Genomic DNA, 22,659 nt, shown 5'->3' with positions numbered 1-22,659 from the left:
TTCACGCCGATTCCTAGTCGTGGTTTAGTATATAACTTTTTCGTTCTTGTATATCTAGCACTTCCATACCTCAACTTCACATTGTCGCAAGCATTGCGACCCGAAAAGATGAAGCAACGATTCTCGTCCCTCGATGTCAAGGTCCGATCCCGCAGCAAGCCGTAAGCTTAGGCTTGAATGTTGGATTGCTAACGGCCAAGTACAGGTCATTGCACACGAGCTGTCACAGGCGCTTGTGACGCTGCGATTGTCAAATGTCTACGACCTCTCCTCCAAGATCCTTCTCCTCAAGTTCGCCAAGCCCAATGACAAGAAACAAATGATCATCGACTGCGGTTTTCGGTGCCACCTTACCGACTTCGCCAGAACAACTGCCGCTGTGCCCTCGGCATTCGTCGCACGACTGCGAAAGTTCCTCAAGACCAGACGAGTCACTTCGGTGTCACAGATCGGAACGGACAGGATAATAGAGTTTCAATTCAGCGATGGACAGTACCGGCTGTTTCTGGAGTTCTTCGCGAGCGGCAACGTCATCCTGACGGACTCCGACCTCAAGATCCTGACCCTGATGCGCAATGTACCTGAAGGAGAGGGCCAGGAGCCACAGCGCGTTGGCCTTACATATTCGCTGGAGAATAGGCAGAATTACGGCGGCGTACCGGACCTGACCAAAGAACGTGTACGTAATGCGCTTCAGTCAATATCCGAGAAGTCTGCTGCCACCGCGGCGGCTGGCAAAAAGATCAGGAGAAAGGCTGGCGACGAGTTAAGGCGAGGACTGGCAACCACTTTGAACGAGCTGCCTCCGATATTAGTCGACCATGCTTTCCAAGCTACTAAGTTTGACCATACGGCCAAGCCTGCGGATATTCTTGAAAACGAGAGCCTGTTTGACTCCTTGTTCAAGGCTCTTACGGAGGCGCGTTTGGTGGTAGACAATATTAGTACCTCTGAGACCGGTAAAGGCTACATTATAGCGAAGAAGAAGGTGGACCTCAGTGATGCAGCTGATGCGCAAGAACCCCAGTCGCAAGAGGCTAAGCCCACCGGACTCCTTTACGAAGACTTTCACCCGTTTCTACCATCTCAATTTGAGGGAAACCAGGCATGGGCAATCCTGACATTCGATACATTCAACAAGACCGTCGACGAATTCTTCTCTTCCATAGAAGGACAGAAATTAGAATCGCGGTTGAGTGAAAGGGAGGCTGCCGCAAAGAGGAAACTCGACGCTGCGAAACAAGACCAAGCCAAGAGGTTAGAGGGACTTCAGGAAGCCCAACTTCTCAATCTACGCAAGGCTGCCGCAATAGAGGCCAATGTTGAGCGGGTTCAAGAAGCTATGGATGCTGTGACTGGGCTTTTACAACAAGGCATGGATTGGGTGGACATCGGCAAGCTTGTTGCACGCGAGCAGAAAAGGCACAATCCCGTTGCTGAGATCATCAAACTGCCCTTGAACTTAGCAGACCATTCCATCACCATCGTCATCAGCGAGGAAGAGGCAGCCGTAGAGGAAGACGAAGATGAGGGCTATGACACCGAGTCGACTGTGTCGGACGATGCTGAAGAGTCCGAGATTGATGCTGGGAAGAAGAGGATCGCTCAAAGTCTAGAAGTTGACATAAAGTTGGGCATCTCTCCATTCAGCAATGCCCGAGAATACTATGAACAGAAACGTTCGGCAGCAGAAAAGGAACAGAGGACGATGCAGCAATCCGTTACCGCGCTGAAGAATGCCGAACAAAAGATTGCCGAGGACCTGAGGAAGGGCCTCAAGCAGGAGAAGGCAGTTCTGCAGCCCATTCGACGCCAGCTTTGGTTTGAGAAGTTTTTGTGGTTCATTTCCTCAGATGGTTACCTCGTTCTTGGTGGCAGAGATGCTCAACAAAACGAGATGCTTTATAAGCGGTACTTGAGGAAAGGGGATGTATATGTTCATGCTGACCTACACGGTGCCGCTACTGTCATAATTAAGAATAACCCAAAGACTCCTGATGCCCCAATCCCGCCTTCGACCTTGTCTCAAGCTGGGAATTTGGCTGTCTGTTCTTCTAATGCTTGGGACTCGAAGGCTGGTATGGGTGCATGGTGGGTTTACGCGGATCAAGTTTCAAAGTCTGCGCCGACAGGAGAGTATCTCTCAACAGGTAGCTTCATGGTCCGAGGTCAGAAAAACTTTCTTCCACCTGCTCAGTTACTTCTGGGCTTTGGTATTATGTTCAAGATCAGTGAGGAGAGCAAGGGTAAGCATGTCAAGCACAGATTACATGACAACTCTACTACCACTACACTGGATGATGCCACATCGACTATCGACCGCTCAGAAGAAGCCCTAGATCCTAATCGAGCTGATAATGACGCGGCGAGTGAGTCGGATGAAGATCAAAACGATCAAGAAGACAACCTTGCCCGTGAGAATCCACTTCAATCCAGCAACAGAAGGGATAGCGTCGAAGGCGATGACGCCGATGATGAAGAAAGAGTCCCGGATCAAGAGGTTGCAGCAATGACCCTCGATGATCAGCCACAAATGCCAGAGGAGGCGCAGCCAGACCAAGAAGGCCCAGATGTAGAACAAGGTGTTGCAGAAGAAGAGGAAGACAATGACGATGCTGCATCAGAACGGCCCCCGCCAAGTACATCGACGGCACCTACATCTAAGCCTAGCACTACTACGTCTCAGAAAAAGGGTCGTCCCAAACGTGGGCAACGCGGCAAGGCCAAAAAGATTGCAGCTAAATACAAGGATCAAGACGAGGAAGATCGCGCTGCCATTGAAGACTTGATTGGCGCCTCAGCTGGTAGGCAAAAAGCTGAGGCCGAAGCCCAGGCCAAGGCGCAACGGGAAGCCGAAGCAGAAGCTGCGCGGGAGAGACGGCGAGCCCAGCACCAACGCCAGCAGAAAGAGACAGCGGAACATGAAGAGATCCGTCGCATGATGCTTGATGAAGGCGTCGAGATGCTTGACGATGCAGAGCTCGAGAAGAGCACACCACTCGATGCCCTTGTCGGGACGCCTCTAGCTGGAGATGAAATTCTCGAAGCGATGCCCATTTGCGCACCGTGGACGGCGATGGCCAAGTGCAAGTACAAGGCCAAACTGCAGCCTGGTGCGCAGAAGAAGGGCAAGGCCGTCAAGGAAATACTCGACAGGTGGCGGGTTGCCTCTGGGAAGAAGGGCGTCTTGGACGAGAATGCTCGGGATTCGGAAAGGATGTGGCCCCGGGAAATTGAACTTATAAAGGCCCTGAAGCCCGAAGAGTGTATTAATTGCGTCCCTGTTGGTAAGGTAAGAGTTATGATGGCAGGCGGCTCTGCAGGAGGCGCCGGGGGTGGCAGTTCATCAAAGGGTGGTAATCAAGCCAAAGGTGGTCGCGGAGGGAAAGGCTCGAAGCGAAAATAGGTGCGGTATCAACGCATAATTGGCTAATAAAAGTGAGCATTTCTCAACGACATCTATATCAAGTTGCCGCCTCGGTGTGCGAAGCCGTAAAACGTCTTGATCTCCAATGTTTCACCTCAATTTACTCTGCCTCCACCAGCTTTGTCTTATCACTGGGTGCCATGACATAGAGCAATGAGCTGGTTCGTCTTAGTCTTGGAGTGTACGTTGAGATAGATCTCGCCTTGTCTCACGATCATTTGTCCCTACTACCACTCAATCCCGACTTTCCCCAGCCCGGTGAAGTGCCTTCTTGAAGGAGCACAAATCTGCACACCTCGATCAGACCGACTCGTTCTCTAATTTTCCTGAGGTTTTAATAGGGAGAGTACAGCCCTCGAATATTCACCAAGCTCGAGAGAACTCCAGCTTTCTTTTTTTCCAAAACATCTTTCCCTCTTCGCACCTTCCTTGACCTCCACCAAACTCCCACCTGCCTTCCCGCCAACTGTTGGAAGCCATTAGGAAAATCATTTTCCCTTTGGCTTTCAGCAGACGGATTCTTGCTACTGCGAGTAACTGATTTCCTGGTTCGTCGATCTCACCTCAACTTGTCCTTCCCGATCCCTTCTCCCCTCATCAACCGCGACGCGCAAATCATTCCTCTCGTCTTGAGCGGATGTCCTACTGTCAGATCAGTTCACATCCGCGTGTAGCTAGACTACCGTATTGCCTGACACGTTTATCTGTCGTAATACCTTGACAGGCCCCAAAGACTTTACGAAGGTATGCTTCCTTGGTGAAGGCAAACATCACTTCCACTGCAAAGCAGATTTATTACAGCTGTCCACACTCCATCTCTTGGTGAGAACACACAATCATCTCTGTCTTGAACTCTTTCAACAGATATTTTGCGGTGATAGCTTCCCCTGATCCCCTGCGCTTCTCTCCCTAGTTCTCCGCATGCCATTATACGGACCATTACACGTTGGTCGTTTAATCTTTTTGGTTCCGTTTCCTCGGCTTAAACTATTCCGCACCTGTGTCATCGACTAATTGTTATAAAAGCCAGGCAACAACTCAGCCAACATGGCAGCATCCGCCGAACCTACGGCTACTCAATCTATTGAGGTTGGCTTCGATGGTGAGTCTCTCAACTTCAAGAGCGCCACCGCCGACATATCATTCACCATCCATTCTATGCCGGACATTCCTGCCAACGCGCAGATCATCGGCATTTGTGCTCTCAATAAGGAAGATGCCTTGCCAGAAAATCATGGCTGGATCGTTTCCGATCTCCTTGCCTTCAAACAGTTGATGTTCAAGGAGGGGAACAAAGATGCCCAAATTTGGATGTCAACTGCCGACCTCGCAACCGCCATTCGGGATACCGAGGACAAGCATGCTCATGTTGAGAGCATTGATAGCTCTTCTGAACCCGATATGAATCAGATCAAAGGTAAAGACATCTCGGCCGCTACCTCTGGACTACCGTTCAAGGTCTTTCCTTCTATGTCCAAGCTTCATCTCGGCTTCATCAAAGAAGTTCGGGAGCGTGCCAAGCTTGCACAGAAGAACAAAACAGCACTCGTCATCTTCGGAATGGGACTGAGCAATGCGACTCAAGATCTAATCATCGGTTCATCCAGCGAAATCGTCACAAAGGATCGGCTATCTCGAGCCACCGGGAATGAGGTGCCTCTCATCCTCGTCACACCTGCTGCATTTTCAGGTGGTTGGCAGATTAATACTGAGCTGGGGGAGAAGCATGATTCCGTCTCAAATGCCATTCGGAAGAACTTGATAGCGTCGTGGTGCAAAACAACCTTTACACCCAAGATTACCTCCAATGAGTTCGCTTCAGGAGACCTCGGCCAGGGTGGGGTTGAGAAAGGCTCTGCACAGCCGTTGACTCACATCTTCAACTTTGACCCGAGCTGTGATGAGTGGGAGAAGCTCTGGGCGAGTAGAGTCGGTGCACCTCTGACATATTGGCAACGTAAGTGGAACAAGTTCCCGGCCGTCGAATTCCTGAGGAGGAGTGATGGATACGGTTTTCTCGGCTCTGCATTCGGTGGCACTCAGAGCTCTCAACTGGCCCATGTGAGGTTTCTCGTCGCCCATGAGTTGAGGACTTGCATCGGTGACTGGGACAAAGCCTTCAGCACTTCTACAAAGGAGTTTTTACAGGACTTTATTGATACAGAGGATGTCACGGAGAAGCACTGTAAGGAGGTCATGGACCTCCTCGAGGCTCGAGCTTCAGCTATGATGATGGCAGACACGATCCGATCTCTCCTTTTTCTTCCTTCCCCGCAGGGGTATGACTGCAGAAATTGGAATCATGACCTGCATTCAGCGATGACAAGCCATGATGCAATGGCCAAGAGCAGCTTTGCGAGCGCTTGGTCAACTCTTCTCATGTTGTGGCCCGGTGCGCCGCCGCCAGACTCTACCGTCCGCAAGACAGTTAAGGATACTACATACTGTCGACCGACCTTCTACCTTGCTGCTGCCGTGATGACAAAATTCGTTCTCTATCAGGGCAATGACGACGTTGACACCATCAACGAGTTCGTCAAAGTCCGGATCGGTGGTGGTGAGTAGCCCCTATCTTTGTAGCCAGCTATGGGAACTCGCTAACTTAACATGTGATTTGGTAGCGATCGAGATGATTTCCAACGAAATCTCCAGGCAGTCTGCCGAGCGCGAGGAAGCGGTTAAGCGGAAGGGTGCTGAGCTGAAGGCTGCTGAGCTGAAGGCTGCTGAGCTGAAGGCTGCTGAACTCAAGGCTGCTGAACTCAAGGCTGCCGAGATCAGGGCCTCTGTGATCGAGACAGCCCTCAGGCGTCAGGAAGCCATTCAGCGCAACGTCGACAAGATCAAGACTGCCAAGCTTGAGGAAGCCTCCCAGCGCAAGGTTGACGAGTATAAAGCCGCCCCGGCTCCGCATGAGAATCCTGTTCCCGAGGCTGTGCCTGTCGTCGAGGCTGTCGCAAAGACGAAAGCGAATCTTAAGCCAGAGCATCAAGCTAACTCGCCTCCCCGAACACTTCGCAACTCGAGATGGAGTGACGACACTGCTATCGTCAAGGAGCCTTTAACGTTCCAGAATCCCGAGAAGATTACCAGTCATACGACCGAGCCGGTTCTCCCGCAGAAGTCTGCCCGAAGTTTCGTGCAGGAGTCAACCACAGTTCTCCCAAAGAACAGTCAGGACTCTGCCATAGCAAGAAAGGAGCTCTTGAATGATGCAATCAAAGATCTTGTAAAGAAAGAGCTGAGTAAAAATGGCAACGATATTTCAGACATCATCACAGCGTTCGAGAAGAAGATGAGACTCTCTGACTCTTCTACTGCAACGACTAAGCGAAACTCCTCGGTTGCCTCACCTCCGTCGGATAAATCAGATGAAGTCGCGAACGTTGCAAAGCCACCCGATTCTGAGCCGTTACCTGAAATCAATTTGGCGTCTTGCGGCATGATTGGGGTGTTGGTCATGAACGTGAAATCTGATGATCAGGCCAGAGATCTCTTTACTGAGGAGGATAAGCCCAAGATCGTCAAGATCATGCATCGTGGAGACGCTCTCAGGGCAGTTCAATTCAGAACTTTGGAGGAGCGTGACATGGCTATGGATCGCTTGCCCAATACACTCAAGTACAAGGCCACTGAAAACCCCTTGAAGCCGTATGTCAAGAATTTTCAGCCACGTGAGAGCAAGCCAAATATGTCAAACACGCAACATGTGGATACGGAGGGAAGCATCGCTCGCAGTGGCTCTGGAGGAGCACAAATAATCAAGTCTGCGGCGCCTACTGACCAATCTCGTCAGTGGCACACGAGATCCTCCTCAGTCTCAGCTCCTACGACTTCGACGCCATCGAAGAGCTCCGAAGTGGTTCCCTCATCCACATTTACGCCACCTGGTAAGGCAAATCGAGTTCCGTCTATCAATGTTCAACCACCAACTCCAGCCTCCGTGGCCGATGTAGTCAATCATGAAACGCGCGGCGAGGTTGTTGAAGCTGTGACAGAAGGCTCGGCTGCCCAGAAAGGAGTTTCCTCCAAAGACGCGACATGCAAGACAGATGAAGCGATGACTCGAGCTCAAGCGACGGATCAGAATTTGACATCAGCTACAGCGCGCGAACCCTCTCTAGGCTCGATGGTGGACAACCTGATTCAGAATACCCCTGGCCTAGCCGGCGTCTCCAAGGACGCCCTCGCCGCTTTCTTCAACTCAATTGCGGACAACCTCAGAACGCCCGCCACTGGAAAGAGCACATCTTCTTTCCAGTAAGAAGTGTCAGCCTGTCTATCCTCATAGTCGGCCGATTAACAGAGGTGAATCACGACAAGGGGATTGCTTGGTTGTAAACTCAGAGGTTCGAGGGCTAAACGAACTCGTCGTTGAAAACGTTTGGCCAATTGACTCTGTATGGGTTCATCTGGTTCTGCTCAATATGAGCAAGGAAATGCTTCGGCACACGAGTAAGAAACGCAAGAAAGATTCTCGGTCAAGGCGAAAAGCTCACTGAAAGGAATGGTCATGAGAAATGTTGTTGGCTTGAAATCTTCCATTAGATTAGATAATGGCACATTTAGCTAACCTAAGACGTCTTCCTTGAAGCCCCAGCTCCCCAAAAGTATGCGAGTGAGGTTGGCATTTGCAATGACTGGCACGTTGAGTATAACGCTCATACCTACCTCTGAGGTCGTTCAAAACCACCATGATCAGCCTGGGCGTAGCACTTGAGTCCGGAGTTCACCTGCTTCGAGTCAAAGCGCCACAGCGTCTTCTTCGACGCGCTTACGAACTTTATTGATTGGAGATCCGCAGTTACTGGCGGCAACCTCAGATGAATATACAAAGCCTGGCGATTAGGCACTCCCAATGGCCAGACAGCCATAGTCAAACATTTCATGATATTAATGTATTGACTGAAGGTCAAGCCGCCTTCGTTCATGTCTTTGCGGACACCCCCAGATCTGCAGACTCTTTAGGTGCCCTATCTCCTCGTTGATATACGAAAAGGGCCTCGTCCTTGCCAGCGAAACTCGGAAGCGGGATCTGTACCACTTTCGTCCAGTCCTTTTGCTCTTTTTCCATGTATTCGTTCATGATCATGTCTTTGAAGCCGGTATATCCGTTCCGATTTTGCGTGCCTACTACGGCGACCGTGTCGCCCTGATAGGCGGCCATCAGTCCCCGCGTGAATCCGCCCTCTACGCCGCCGGCGAGACCGCCGCCCACGACGGGGTACACGAGCAGCAACACCATGTCCTTTCCGCCGGCGTTCTCCTTGCGGCCGAGCCATTTAACTCCATCGGCAATGACGGTGTCATTCACCCAGTTCGCGCGCCACTCGCTCTGCTGGTTGTCGACGGGCACGACTGACACGCCGTGCTGCCGCAGCATGAAGCTCCAGTAGCCGTTTCCGCTCCCGACGTCCGCGACAGTGCGCCCGGCAGCTAGGATGCGCAGCATCTCGAGAGACTCATACGAAGGTACTGCGCACCCGAAGTGGTGCATGAAGATGGGCAGCACATGGTGACTCTGTGGCCGTGCTTCAGACGCCGCGCATGGCCCGCACCATTCGAGGTTCCGGCATGACCAGGCCCAGAAGTCAAAGTAGGGATTCGGCGGCGGCGACTTGTTCTTTGAGATGGTGAGAGACGGCGCCGCTGGGTGGATATACCGCTTCTCGGTGATATGTGTAGCCACGGAAGCTCGCAGAGAATTCTTTTTTGCATTTGATGCAAAACCCTTCAGCGCACTTGCCGTCGCGCTGTTGGCCTGAAAGATGGTGATGTAAGCCTCAATATCAGCCTGTGGCGGCGGTTGCAAGGGCTCCTTGGTCTCCGGATCGGCATACCAGGCGTGCAAGTTGTTTGCGGCGCCAAGAGATACGACGTGCTGCACCTGCGCGAGTGTCACGCTCGTCATGGCATGGTAAGTATAACTGTCGTTGGCAGGCAGCTGGAACCAGTCCCTGATTGCGGCGGCGAGGTCATTCTTCTCCAGCGCCGCGAGCGCTGCAGTCCTGGCTTCGCTGCTTTTGACCCGGGTGTGGGGTTCAAAGTGCGCGGAGCCGATGCACTGGACAACCTTTTTAGATATTGGCCGGCTGGCCATTGTTTTTAGGGGCCGCTCAGACACACTGGTGGCTTTCAGGAAGGAGGTCTCAAGGAGGTGTTTTGTTTCTTGAACGGACGGTGGGCATGGTCGGCGGATGCGGCTCCCTAAACCTGATATGCCGAATTTTCGGCGTAGGACACACGGGACGGCACGGACACGGCTTAGGCACTAACGCTAAAGGACAAGCCGAAAACCTTCGACAAACGACAGTGAATATTGATAAATAGCTAAGAAATATACATAAGTGTATGGACCTGTAGAAGATAACTATTCTAACTTGTGAACTCTCGCACCTCCAGTCATATTATGCAAGACTAGTATTTTGTTAAGTGGCGGACATAGATCACCCTGACCGATGCATTGTTCATCAAGGCGGCCAACACTAATTAATGTTCTAGGTTGTTGACTACCTCTGTGATATCGTTGATTCCCTCTGCCGATAGATACTCTTTGAGATGTCTTGAATTGGGTACCTATAAATTATGTTATAACTTTGAATACCTGCTAACAAACCTTTAAAGATTTGTCAATCAAGATTGACTACCTAGCGTGCGACTAATTTCGCTTCTCTTCTGTTTGAATGTTAACGGGCAACTGGATTATCACCAACAAGACAAATTTAGACTGTTGATCGCATTAGAACCTCTCCAAACCACCTAATTTCGATACTCTAGAGTAGAACAATCGTGACCTTAGAACCTTTACTTGGGAAATATCTAAGGAAAGCGAGTGATAGGGAAAACCCGAAAACAACACATGCAAATTGTTTATAAGAGATGCAGTCGAAAAGCTCCTAGCTCTCATCTCCCGAGGTACCGATTTTATTGATCCCCCCACAGCTCGTATTATTGCCTGAATGAGAGCGGCAATTAGTCTATCGTAGATTGATCGCAGCGTATCTACTTCATAACTCATGAGCCAATCTATCTACCTAACCCTAGTGATACGAGGACGGTACTCTTCAATCCATAACTCCACCATATAATGAACGAAACGGTCGTACCAGGACTTATATACTCTTCTGTACTTTGGTTCTGTAGCATTATCCGTAAGTATCTCTTCCAGAACTGGTTCGATGATTTCGTCTGTTTCACAAGCAAATCGTATCCTCTGAGAGTCAAATGCTTCACTAAGCAGACGCACGGTTCAATCGTCCGGGCTTTCACCAATACGGCCATCAATTTATCGCCATCACCTCTCGTAAGGATGGGATGCAAGTCCTCAAACCTAATCAGGATTTGTTTTGAGGCATGAAGAAGCGGAGCAATCTGTCGCCGACTCAATAAATTCGTTTCATCTTGGCTTTCCTTCTCCTTGTTGCCACTCGAATGTTCGTTGATGGTCGTAGCTAGAAGGACAGCTAGCATTGCGTGCGCTACCTATTCTTCTAAGTCTCGCTCGTCTTCGATAATAACCAAGCCCAAGAGACTAGTCGTCTTGAATAGGAGGGCTTCACTGATTTCTGCCATGTCCTTGGTGCTTTCACCCCATAGTCTACGGAGCCAGTAATGAGCCCACAAGCACAGCTGCTCCCTTAAGCGCGGTGCTTGAAAAAACAATAATCTCCACTTGTCGACTAGAATCTGCTTCTGTTCCTTGCTCAGGCTTGTTCTCCAATCCCGGGGTGGCGCTAACATGACCATCGAATCTTGTAGATCGTAACTATAGATGTCTGAAGAAGTGAAGAGAATCGCACAAAGATCTAAAATCAGCCGCTGTTTCTCTTCGTCAGAGGCTAGACCACGCCTGAGTTTGGAAAGTTGCCCATCAACAGAAAGCAAAATGTCCAACCCTGCATAGCATAGATAGTTGAGAATATCTTGGAGGCGTAAGCCAGTGACTTGCGCGAGGTAGTGTGGTTGTAGGAATACAAAGACCAACTCGAATCCCGTTACTTGGGTCAAAGGTTGATTCGGATCGTATCTCCTCATCCTTGCATACATATCCATTGAATTCCGCGGTTCGACAGGAAGACTCGCTGCGTGCAACTGGGTCAGACAGAAATACCGCAGTTAAATTTGAGAATATGGAAATACTTGGCCAATAACAGTCGGGTTTGAATCCGCGAGACTCAAGACACAGTAATCTCACTGCGTTCTGCGTCTTCTTGAATGTTTGGAGCAGATTCTCTTCAGATGTTTTGTATATGTCAAAAGACCAAAATACTGGCTGAATTAGCTAAAATTGTAGCTGCTGGAGAAGAACATTTACCCAGGAAGTGATTGAGCTTTTTCACGTCTGCATCAATACAGGGTAGGTCGATAGTTCGTCTTCCGCTTCTTACGACATTGCAGCAATTCTGACAAGGAAAAGTACCATTGCACTGTTGCTATGTGAGCTATTGTAGTCCAACAGCCACTGAATGTTTGGGGTACCTTAAGATGCTGATCTCGGCAACGGAGACAGACTTTGTTTGACCTCTTGACTATCGTTTTCGTACACTGTGACTGCTGTTGGCAATTAGTAGTCACATTCTCAATCTGAAAACAGTTCACATAGGTTTCGGGGATGTTGAGTCGTTCCGATGCTGACGAGGCGAGGCTTTCGCTTGTCGATGGGCTCATTTGTTGTTTGCGCTTTGAGCTTTGAGATCCTTTGTTCTGATATTCTGAACTGCCAATCCGAGAACATGAAGGTGCAATTACATCCTTGTCCTGTTGATGTGGCATCAGAGAGATGCCAGCAGCCAAAGTTGGCTGCTTGGTGGATAGGGGCCGCGGTGCAATATGTGGGAACCGTATTTTGGCATCTCTCTCTGGTTGAGGGTGGGGAAAAAGCACGCCTGTAGGAGGGCCAGATACTTTTATGGTCGTCGGAGGTTGAATATGTGTATTGGATGGTGAGGTGGGCAATGTCATAGAGTCTAAACTTGGTGGTAAAAGGGGAGGCGCCACTGAATGTGGTGTTGGAAATCCCAAATTGGTTGAGAGACCTGTATTGAATGGATTTTGCAGATGTTCCATCCCGACTGGACGAGTTGCTATCATCAAGCCATCCTTCAGAGGTTCAGGCATGGAATTCTGATGGGAGGCAAGTTGATCATTGTTGAACTCTGTGTTTGGTAACGATAGAACTGATACCGAATTAATGGCTATGTTGTCCTCTGGGGAAGATACGATCATACCATCGCTAATTTCAGACAAATATGGGTTTGAAAATCCATCAGGCTCTTCAGCTGTCTCATCCGGATGAAGAATGCGTGCCTCATCATAACAGATGAGATTCCCATGCCATGCATCCGACATAGACTGGGAACTTGATCCGTTGCCACTCAGGTTGTCCCGGTCCATATCCCCGAAATCGTTGTTATCAGATGCCGCAATCTCTGTAAAGGGGGTCACTTGATGTCGTGACAAATGGCTGTCTTTGACAAGCAGTTGAGGATCGATGCCTTGCTCGTCTGAGAGCCAGGGTTGTTGCTGAAAGTATTCCATGCTGCACATCCATATGTCAATCTGACATGTTCCTAAGAAAATTGCAATCTGGCAGTGCTTTCTCATGCTATGCATACCTTATATCGCTATCGAACACTTACGAGAAGTGATTGATAAAGAACTGAATGCCTGCTGTGATATGGTGAGGAGAACACAAATCAATGATATCGTAGCTCTTCACGAAAAGAGGTGGGCGAAAGTGGAATTATGTTTCGACAGCAAGCCAAAGAGATGTTCTACTGTCAGAAGTGAGGATAATCCCGAGAAAAGTCATGTTCTTCGAGGCACTTAAGTACTGAAATTGGACCTGCTTTGCTCTTCAAAGCGAGGCTGGCTTGCTCGAGGCGCTGTCCGCTTCCCCATGGAAGACCTGACCAATCATCAGGCAGGACAGCGTTGCCGGTCGTCCAAATCAGTCTAGCGGCAAGCCCTTGAAACGTCACTCTTGCGGACAGCTCAGCCGATACCCAAAAATGGCCGTTGCCGGTCGAACAGATATCTGTGATTGGGCAATTGAGCTGGCCAATACGAGGAGGCCTTTCTCTCAAGTCAGATGCCGGTTCTCTTTTGGGAAGAAAGCACAAATCGAAGAATGTCTATAAATGACGAAGCTGATTGCAATGAAGAGCATTTAGTATGCCTTTCAAGTTTATTATTGATTCGAGGATTGAAAGTCTTGTAGGCACTGTATATCGTGACAAGATCCATTCCTATCACCGAAGACGAAGGACGATAACGACAAAATCCAACATGGACGCTGATGAAAACCAATGGCCGAATTCCGCCATTATTCCCTTGGTCATACTGCTCGTGACGATTCTCCTGGCACCGATCGGATGGGTTGTTCAAAGATACTGGGTTCAAAGAGGTATGTTTTACACATGTCACTATTCTATGCCACAACTTTGGGTCGATCTGACGAGATTGTTTACCAGCCACGTCCAATAACAGGGACATCGAGGCCCTGAGAGAGTAGAAGGGAGGATGAGCTAAGCAGGGGGTATTATAGATGAAGGATAGAGAGTACTGGTGTTGGAAGGACAACCTTGAGCTGGGGATTCGTGAAACATCGCTTCTTATATACTCTCATCAGGTCTTCGTACTCAAAAGACTTCACTGTCACAAAGATGAATCACCTTCAAAGCTCAAAGAGATAACGACGCCTGTTTGACAAGTACTGTAACTTTCAGAGCAGCCACGCGTCAGGTCTCGATCTCAAATCCACTTGGTGGACCGATTTTTGACATTATCTCGCCCCTCTCTTGGACCATGACGGGTTCTGTTCACCGCTTCTTACTTCTTCCTCTTCCCTTTTAGGAGGACGCTGACAAAGCCTCCAAGGGACATGATGAGAGGGATAATCTGTCCCACAGAGGTGAGGCTGTAGACATCGTGGACATGACTCCATCGAATTGTCAACTCCACCGCCAGAATTGCGAGTGTGAGGGTAATCGTCATTGCCCACGACGATACAAATCTAATACCGTCTTGAAGGTTAGAGATAAAAGACCCCTTCTCTTCACTCGCAAGCGCAATTTGATCTCGGGTGATTGCATCCGAAGACCTAACGTTGCCATCGAAAGTCGAGCTGTGTGGGCGCCTTCTCCAAGAGACAGCGGCTCTGACTAGGCTGGTCCAAAACGTGGTGGCGACAACCATGATGAACACGGAAAAGACCTTCCCAAACGTTCGAAATCCAGCGTACATATCGACTTTTGCGAAGAAAAAAGTGTGTCTTGTACATGGCGTGTGCAGAAGTCTATCGAGTCCAACGAACCACAGCCAGATTTGGTAGGCGTCAATGGCGACTACAACAGAGTAGCGCAAGATAGTCCCATACAGAGGCGAGAACGTTCGCTGGAGGAAGTTCAACTCCCCTTCGTCATCGGGTGCCCGCAAGGCTTGTGCGAAAGTGCTAGGGTTGATGCCCATGCAGGTGATGCTGAACACTGTCATGATAACGGCCTCGCAGGCGTAGAAGTCGTCCATGTTCACCGTGGCGTAGACGACGCCAAACAGCAGGGCGAATTGATACAGACCGCCGAGATTCGCTAGCTCTGCGGTGCCTGGCTGGCCAAGAATACCGGATATGATCAACGTGAGAGTCTGTATGTAGACTCCCAGGCGGATGCCGAGCCCATATAGATCCTCTTTGCCCACGATCCCGCAGGCTGCGGTCGCGATGGAGCTATTGTCTCGCAACTCCATTATCGATGATGCCGCCAATGTTGGCCATTTTTCACACTGATGAATGTCGGGAAAGGCGGTTTGGCAGCTGAATCCCGTTGGGCTTCCTCCATTTATAATTCTTGTTCAGTGCGAAGGGAGCTAAAGTTCAGCTGCTCCTAACCGGGCACTGATCGTCGTGTGGTTGAGCATATTCGTCCATTGACGGAGCTGTGGTAACAACAATCATCTTGTTCGCGCCCAGATACTCCACATTGGCTTCAAGACACTTAGTCTGCTGCCAATCGTATTCTCAATCGACTTGCGACGAGCGTTCTCAACGCTCACTGGCCAATACAAGAGAATGATCTGTGATGTCGCCAGTTTCAGGGACGGAATCATTTGTCTCCTCATTCTAACAATGAAGATACCGAGCCAGTCAATTGACCATTATGGGTTCAAGGTGGGTTAGTATCTGAGATGCGAGTGCTGCCTTGAGACAGCTCTTGGTAATAAATGTCCTCATATTGGGATCTGTTTTCTTATTCTTAAGGACTTTTCCCGTGATCAGAAGTGAGTAACAGTGCATGTAACATTTTGCATTGAACGCATCAATGTCTTTGCGAGCACTATCAGTGAAGAGCCGGCGAAGCTTTGGCCAATTGAGTAAGCTGGCAAGAATGGCTGAGGGGTTGGATTGGAGTTGCTTTTTGCTCGTCTGTACGTCTGCTTGTAGCTAGTTCCACTTGGGCAGTACTTATCAGGCGTCACGATAATCAGCCATGTTGTGATACCATTGATAGCACTTCAGGTCGTACTCGGAGATGCAAGTTTTATCGTTGTTAGACACCGCCTGTTGAACAGAGCGCAGTGCATAAGTTGAGAGATACGAATTCGAACCTGCGAGTGGTCGATCTAGCAGGGGCCAGGAGGTTTTTTTTTTCGTAGAAATCTAGGCATTCGGCACTTGTGGGCGATCGGACAGTCCATCTATCAATGCTACTGTACTCGAGAAACCCTGGACCCTGTCGCCATGTGTGCTTTAAGCCTTTAACTGTGGCTTCAGTCTAGACCAAGGCCCTGTCTCCGCACATTGAGATACAATGTGCGCATTGGAATGTGAAGAATGTCTCAATTCATGCGATCTTCTCAGCAATTGAGTTGATGCTCACACAAGAGTCCATTCAGTCGGGTAGAGGAAGTGGGAAAGGAACTCTGAGAAATCTGAGAAATGACGAAAGTGAAGACACCATTTGCTGACGGCTCTCTGATGGTGGCCGCGCTAGGGGGTTGAAGCGGGTGATCCGGTCGCGGGAAGGAGCGACTGTCCGCACTGTTGGAGCCCCTAAAACTTGGATGGTCAAGGGCATTTAGGTGTCTACAGGTCGTTACAGGGGGGCGATCAGCACCGTCAGGGCCGTCAGGGCCCACGATTACGCACCCTGCTCCATTGACTGACCTGACAGCCTGTCCCTGCTGGGCGAACGGTGCCACACTGTCAGAAGACCGGCAACTGCGTGAGGGCGCAATGCGGTGTTTTCCTTAGTCGTAGACTGTCCGTCCAGAAGCTTGTGATTTGCCTTGTCCGAAATGACAAACAGAAAAAGCAATTCTACGTCTGAGCGGCACTTCTCATTCCAGCTCCAGAATTGCAGTCTTGCTCTTCTCTCTCTCTCTCTTCCCCGCAACCCCTCTGCTCTGGCCAAACTTACTGACCTCTTCACTTACCAACTTTTTCTTGGTCACTCCTAAGTGCTCGTTGGTGACGGCATGCCCGCCATGAGATTGCTATACCAGAAAGGTCCTTGTCACATCACATTGCAGGTGTGAGGAGATTCTTTCGTTTCCAGAGCTCCTCCAGTTTGTTCTCCGTCAAACCAGAGAGAACCGATTGGGCAGTCTGAGAACCTGAAGAAACTACTACTACAAGATGGACCCCGTACGAATTGGGTCGCCTCTCCCCAACGCCCCGTCCCAGGATGACAAGCCCTTGAACGAACCCCAAGCGGCTGCCCAGCCAACTTCCACGGCAGGTGATGCTCAGCATCATAATGAAGTAGAACATCCGCCGCACATACATACCCAGCAGCTTGACGTCGAACCCAAGGTGGAGGGTGAAGGTTCTCTCCAGCCCGCATCAGCACAAATCTCTAGCACTTCATCGCCATCTACTGGACTGGCAACCCTTGAATCCGAAATCCCAAGCAGCAATTCCTCCGTGCCATCAGATATACAGGGTCAACACCAAGCCATACCGCAGGTTCCCTACACTACCGCAGATGAGCAAGAAGACCTGGACGCGGTGGCACAAGCCGAAGATGGCCATATCGTTGTTGACAGCGACGAGGCTTCGGACGGAGGCTATGCCTCTGACGCAGTGACTGCCGCCTCAACATCCTTAGCAAGCAGTGTGCGCGACTACGCGTTCGAAAATGGTCGAAGGTATCACAGATTCCGGGAAGGCCGATACAACTTTCCCAACGACGACGTCGAGCAAGAGAGAGAAGACATGAAACACGCAATGGTGAAAATGCTGTGTCAGCAACTTCACTTTGCTCCCCTGGGTGATAACCCTCATCAGATCCTAGATATCGGTACCGGCACAGGCATATGGGCTATCGAGATGGCCGACCAGTACCCTAGCGCAACGGTCCTCGGGGTCGACCTCAGTCCCATCCAGCCAGAATGGGTACCGCCAAATGTCCGCTTCATGGTTGATGATGTCGAGAGCCCGTGGCTGCACCCCAACAATTACTTTGACTACATCCACTCAAGACACACAGTAATGGCCATCAAAGATTGGCCGAAACTATTTAGGCGATCCCTGGAGTAAGTTGACAGCGACTGGCCGCGAAGGTAAACTGCTAACCACAACATTTAGACATCTTCGACCTGGCGGTTGGATCGAGCTTCAGGAGATCTACCACTACCCCATCAGCGACAATGGCAAAATGAAGCCCGACCATCCCGTGGCGCAGTACTGGGCACTGATCAACGAGGGCCTAACGAATCTGGGTGTTGATTTTCATGCCGCCTCTGACGATCGGCTGGGCAACATGATGCGAGACTGTGGCTTTATCAATGTCTCTGAGCGTGTCTTCCACGTCCCCATCGGGACCTGGCCCAAGAACAAGGTTCTCAAGACAGTCGGGCTATACTGGAGGACAATCTTGCTCGACGGCATCCAGGCCATCGCGCTTGGCCCGCTGACGCGAGGCTGCAAATGGACAAAAGAGCAAGTGGAGGTGTTTCTAGTCAGCGTGCGTAAGGCGTACCATGACAACTCCTGCTTGATGTACATGCCTCTACGAATTGTCTACGGACAGAAACCAGAGCATTTGTACTGATGAGTACTGTGTGTTTCGAGGTTAATACGCCCAGACTTTCAATCTTAACGGAACGGGATGGTCAATATGGAAAGGCTTCACTGGGCAATGGGCGATCGATTGCTGTTAGGACATGATACCCGGAGATGTAGGGTTAAAAAGAGGCCATCACGATGTCATCTGACAGCTAGGCTATGACTTATGCAATAAATCTATGTGCAAATCATCTCGAGTGACTGTCGTCCAGACTTCGCCTAGAAAATTAGAGTTGTCGTTGAATGTCCGGGCTGTCGTCCCGAGCTACGGTCTGCCGAAGGATCTCACCCATGCTGACAGGTCCCGACAGTCTGGGACGGCACCCTCAATCTGCATAGCCGATCTGAGATCTCCAAATAGCCTGATTGGGCAATCTTGAGTCTAATACGTGGTGGTCCCGCTGACGGGCCATGCCGTGCTGACCTTCCTCCGTCCATGTCATGTGCTTGAGCCTGGCCGAACCGGATTACCAGACAGCACCCCTCAGCTTCAACAGTTGCATCATCACTTCACATAGGGTAGACCAAGCCTCGTAGAAGCGAAGAACCGAATAAAACAGCCCCGCGAAACTTTATCGTATGTTTCGTGTGACAGAGTTGAGACATGATCTGGCTCGTGATCTATTTTCGCTGTGTGGCAGAGCGTGGCGTATGTGTGCGAGATTGCACGGCAGAAGATCCAAGGCACAAGGCTTCAAACCATGCGGTTGGGAATGCGAAAGAGAACAAATGATGAGAAACATGGCCAATTGTGGGATAATAGACGTCTTGCGAATTGGTTGATCATCGGGGACACGGAGCTACTGCCGGCTTTTGCCAACTTTTGGGCTGAACTATCTGCATTGCTTAGACAATCGTGATCTTCAAGGTTCGAAGCCATATGCTTAGTGCACCGTGCCCTGGACTTGAGGAGTTGCTAAGGTGAAGAAGAGTTGCTGCCCGACAAAGCTTCTCAAATGTCCGAGTCGAGCGGCTGAACTTTGTTCAGTCTCGCTGCAATTAGTCTTCTTTCAACGTTACAGCGGTCGGCCAATTATTGGCCGGTGAAGAACACGCGGGCCACGTTCTTCTTTTTATCAGCTTCGGCCTTGGCTTCGAAGCTCAATCCAGGGTTCGTGGCTTTTCGAATCTTCACCGCATCCAATCCATCCTCCGCCATGGCGCATGCGAGCAAGAAGCAGACGGCTTTGAACTTCCAATAACGGCGTAGCTCTAACCAAATCCTCGCTTCCTCCCTACCTGGGTATTTCCCTACGCCTTTGGCACTGTATGTCCCAGAAGGAATCAACGACGAGCGGGGAAGACGGACGGCACAGGCTTGAGTTCAAACCATGCGATGCCCAGACACTGCTAGGTCGACTCTAGCTCCCTCTCTACCGAAGCTACCTGCTCCTAGGTGATTCCATTCCAATGCGCTATTTCTCCACCACGGCGGCCGAGCTATTCCCCTGCGAGACAGGCTACTGCGCAGCGATTCATGTTCTCTTATCAGACCCGTGGCCTCGGGCCGGACCTTATAACGGGTTCTTGATCCACTCGAGCTCCCTCTCGTGCAGCTGCTTTCTCAACGTTCATCCGTCTGTCAATACTCGTTTGTTTCCATCAACTTTTCTGCGATTCGGGAATCAATTGGTGCATTGTTTCAGTGGTTGCATCGTTGATAAATTGCTGAAGTCGCAAAGGAACCGCCAAATTGCTACACAAGGTGATGAGCATCCTACACGGAGCCCACGGAATCTGCTGCTGATCAATGCCACAGTTGATGCATGCGTAGCGCTCCTTTCAAATCCGTAAGGTGATTTCTTGTTATCGGCATTCATTTTGACATTTGCGCGCTAGGCGACGCAAGACAGGATAAGAAGGCACTCAAATCTCTTGGTACTCTCAAATACTATCAAGAAGTCTTAATCTCTTGGCGTTGCTTTCCTGTCCTAGGAATATAACAAAGCCTTAGTCTCATACATCAACCCCCGTCACCATCAAGACAAAATGGGCAAATTCAAATGGGCTTCCTGGAAGCGCCCCAGCTCGGACTCGCCCGACACGGAGCGAGTCGCAGAAGCAAAGAAGCAGGGCCGTCGACCCTTCTCAATGTCAATGGCCTCGCCCGTGAAGAACAAGGAAGAAGCAGTGGATGGCGAGACGAGACAGTCTGCTTCCACCTCGGAGGTTTCCGAGAGTGTACCGACTCAGTCAACTTCTGAGATGGTGAAGCTGGCGCGGAAGATCGTGGCCGAGGCTGAGAAGCTGGAAAAGTACATGAAAGACAACAACATCCCCGAGCCGAGCTTTGATGTCAACGCCCCGAGCGACTTTCCGAAGCTACCGGCAGATGTGCACGTTAGTCGCCAAGAGATCATTCACGCGACGGGACAGTTGAGGGAACTGGCTGTGGGCCCGAGAGAAAGTGTCAGATGGGGAATCTGGGGTTTCCTAGACGTGTTAGCCATCCAGGTTGTCAACAGCTACGGAATTGCAAAGCTCGTTCCTATTGATGGCACAATCACTCTGTCAGAGCTCCAGTCCAAGAGTTCACTCGATCCCGTCAACTTAGCCCGCGTCATCCGCATGACCATGACAAACGGTATCTTCTGTGAACCGTCGCCCGGCGTCATCGCACACACAGCCGCCTCTCGCGTCCTCGCCGAGGATCCCAATCTGCAGGGATGGGTGGGTTTCAACACCGAAGACATCTTCCCTGCCGCTGCGCATGTGCTGCAGGCCCTCAAGAAGTATCCCGAGGCCACGGACCTGAAGCAGGCAGGCTTCCAGTTTGCGTTTGACACCGTCGACAAAGAGCCGATGTTCGTGACATTCGGCAAGGATCCCGTCCGGGCCAAGAGAATGGGCCTGGCGATGACGAGTCTGACGGGCGGAGAGGGCTACGAGGTCTCGTATCTGACTGATGTGGAAGGCGGCGGATATGACTTCACGGCCATTGACGAAGCGGGCGGTACGTTCGTCGATGTCGGTGGTAGTGTGGGTTTTGTGTGCGTTGACCTGGCGAAGAAGTACAAGAATATGAAATTCGTCGTGCAGGATCTTCCCAAGACCATCGACAGCATCTCCAAGCCGATCCACGAGGATTCGCAGATTGCTGAGCGGATTGAGCTCCAGGCGTATGATTTCTTCACGCCGCAGGTAGTGAAGGGTGCCGATGGTAAGTGATGACATATAATCCGTCGGCAATCTTGGGGGAGCTTATTGACCATTTATATACAGTCTACTTCTTCCGATGGATCATTCACAACTACTCGACTCCATTCGCCATTAAGATCCTGAAGAATCTCATTCCTGCCCTGAAGCCCGGAGCACGGATCATCATCAACGACCATTGCTTGCGGGAGCCAGGCGCTGAGAATCCGTGGGATGAAAAGCTCATCCGTCGTATGGATATGGTGATGTTGGCGCTGCTCAATGCGCAAGAGCGTACTGAGGCAGAGTACCGCGAGCTATTCAAGGCTGCTAGTGACGGTTTTGTATTCAAGGTATGTTTGGACAGATGACTTTTTACCGGAGATATAATAGCTGATGATCATTATAGGGCGTGATGCGACCAAAAGGCTGCCGCATGAGCATTGTCGAGGCAGTTTGGGAGGGCCAGAGTGAGTAAATACGGAGCTTGTTGTTATATTACGCAGATATATTGTGCAGTTTGATACCCGGGACTCGTCGAATCTGGAAGCAATGGAACATGTCATCGTGGATCTGTTCTGCAATCACCATATTCGTTACAGTAGCAAGTAGTGAACACCTAAGTTGTATATCGTATTCTTAAACATCCAAACATGCCAAAATAAACAGCGTCTCACAAGCCAGCGTTTACCCCCTTTCCTTTCGTAGCCTCCTTCGTCGAATCGTGATCCAGGCGTGCGATCTTGGACTTGATCTTGGCCAGCACACCCGATTCTGCCTTTCGTTTTCGATTCATCGTTTCAATCGTCAAAGGCGGTCCACTAGATGAGCCGCTCTGAGATGATTGCAAAGCACCGTAGTCGCTCGACATGAGGCTTGAAGCAATTGTCGAAGGCGGGGTTTGACTGATATTTATCTCCGTAGAGCTATTAGAGAGCTCTGCTGATGGATTCTTGTCAGTTGAGTCATCACCCGATGTCGATGAGATAGCCGTGCTTTTCTCCTCAGATGCTTGATCATTCGGCTCCGAGCAATC

The 22,659-nt window shown here is 50.3% G+C and overlaps 4 protein-coding genes across 4 annotated transcripts; 3 read left to right on the top strand and 1 right to left on the bottom strand.

Moving 5' to 3' along the window:
• Positions 1–108: 108 nt before the first annotated feature.
• On the top strand, positions 109–7,688 carry UCRPA7_2844 (putative serologically defined colon cancer antigen 1 protein; the record flags this gene model as incomplete). Its single annotated transcript, XM_007915441.1, has 7 exons — positions 109–141; positions 206–3,287; positions 3,938–3,975; positions 4,454–5,612; positions 5,745–5,984; positions 6,049–7,098; positions 7,531–7,688. The coding sequence occupies 7 exons, from the start codon at positions 109–111 to the stop codon at positions 7,686–7,688; spliced, it is 5,760 nt and encodes a 1,919-aa protein (XP_007913632.1).
• Positions 7,689–8,351: 663 nt separating this feature from the next.
• Positions 8,352–9,524, bottom strand: UCRPA7_2843 (hypothetical protein; the record flags this gene model as incomplete). The annotated part of the gene is made up of 1 exon (XM_007915382.1): positions 8,352–9,524. The coding sequence occupies one exon, from the start codon at positions 9,522–9,524 to the stop codon at positions 8,352–8,354; it is 1,173 nt and encodes a 390-aa protein (XP_007913573.1).
• Positions 9,525–17,657: 8,133 nt separating this feature from the next.
• On the top strand, positions 17,658–18,474 carry UCRPA7_2842 (putative methyltransferase domain-containing protein; the record flags this gene model as incomplete). Its single annotated transcript, XM_007915407.1, has 2 exons — positions 17,658–17,956; positions 18,009–18,474. The coding sequence occupies 2 exons, from the start codon at positions 17,658–17,660 to the stop codon at positions 18,472–18,474; spliced, it is 765 nt and encodes a 254-aa protein (XP_007913598.1).
• A 2,003-nt stretch (positions 18,475–20,477) lies between these two features.
• UCRPA7_2841 (putative s-adenosyl-l-methionine-dependent methyltransferase protein) lies at positions 20,478–22,101 on the top strand (the record flags this gene model as incomplete). Its single annotated transcript, XM_007915374.1, has 3 exons — positions 20,478–21,648; positions 21,711–21,976; positions 22,033–22,101. The coding sequence occupies 3 exons, from the start codon at positions 20,478–20,480 to the stop codon at positions 22,099–22,101; spliced, it is 1,506 nt and encodes a 501-aa protein (XP_007913565.1).
• Positions 22,102–22,659: the final 558 nt, after the last annotated feature.

Source organism: Phaeoacremonium minimum (assembly GCF_000392275.1).
Source record: "Phaeoacremonium minimum UCRPA7 unplaced genomic scaffold PA7_03_scaffold_212, whole genome shotgun sequence".
Taxonomy (NCBI): Eukaryota; Fungi; Ascomycota; class Sordariomycetes; order Togniniales; family Togniniaceae; genus Phaeoacremonium; species Phaeoacremonium minimum.
Note: the sequence above shows the minus strand (reverse complement) of the source record. Positions and strands in the feature narration are given on the sequence as shown.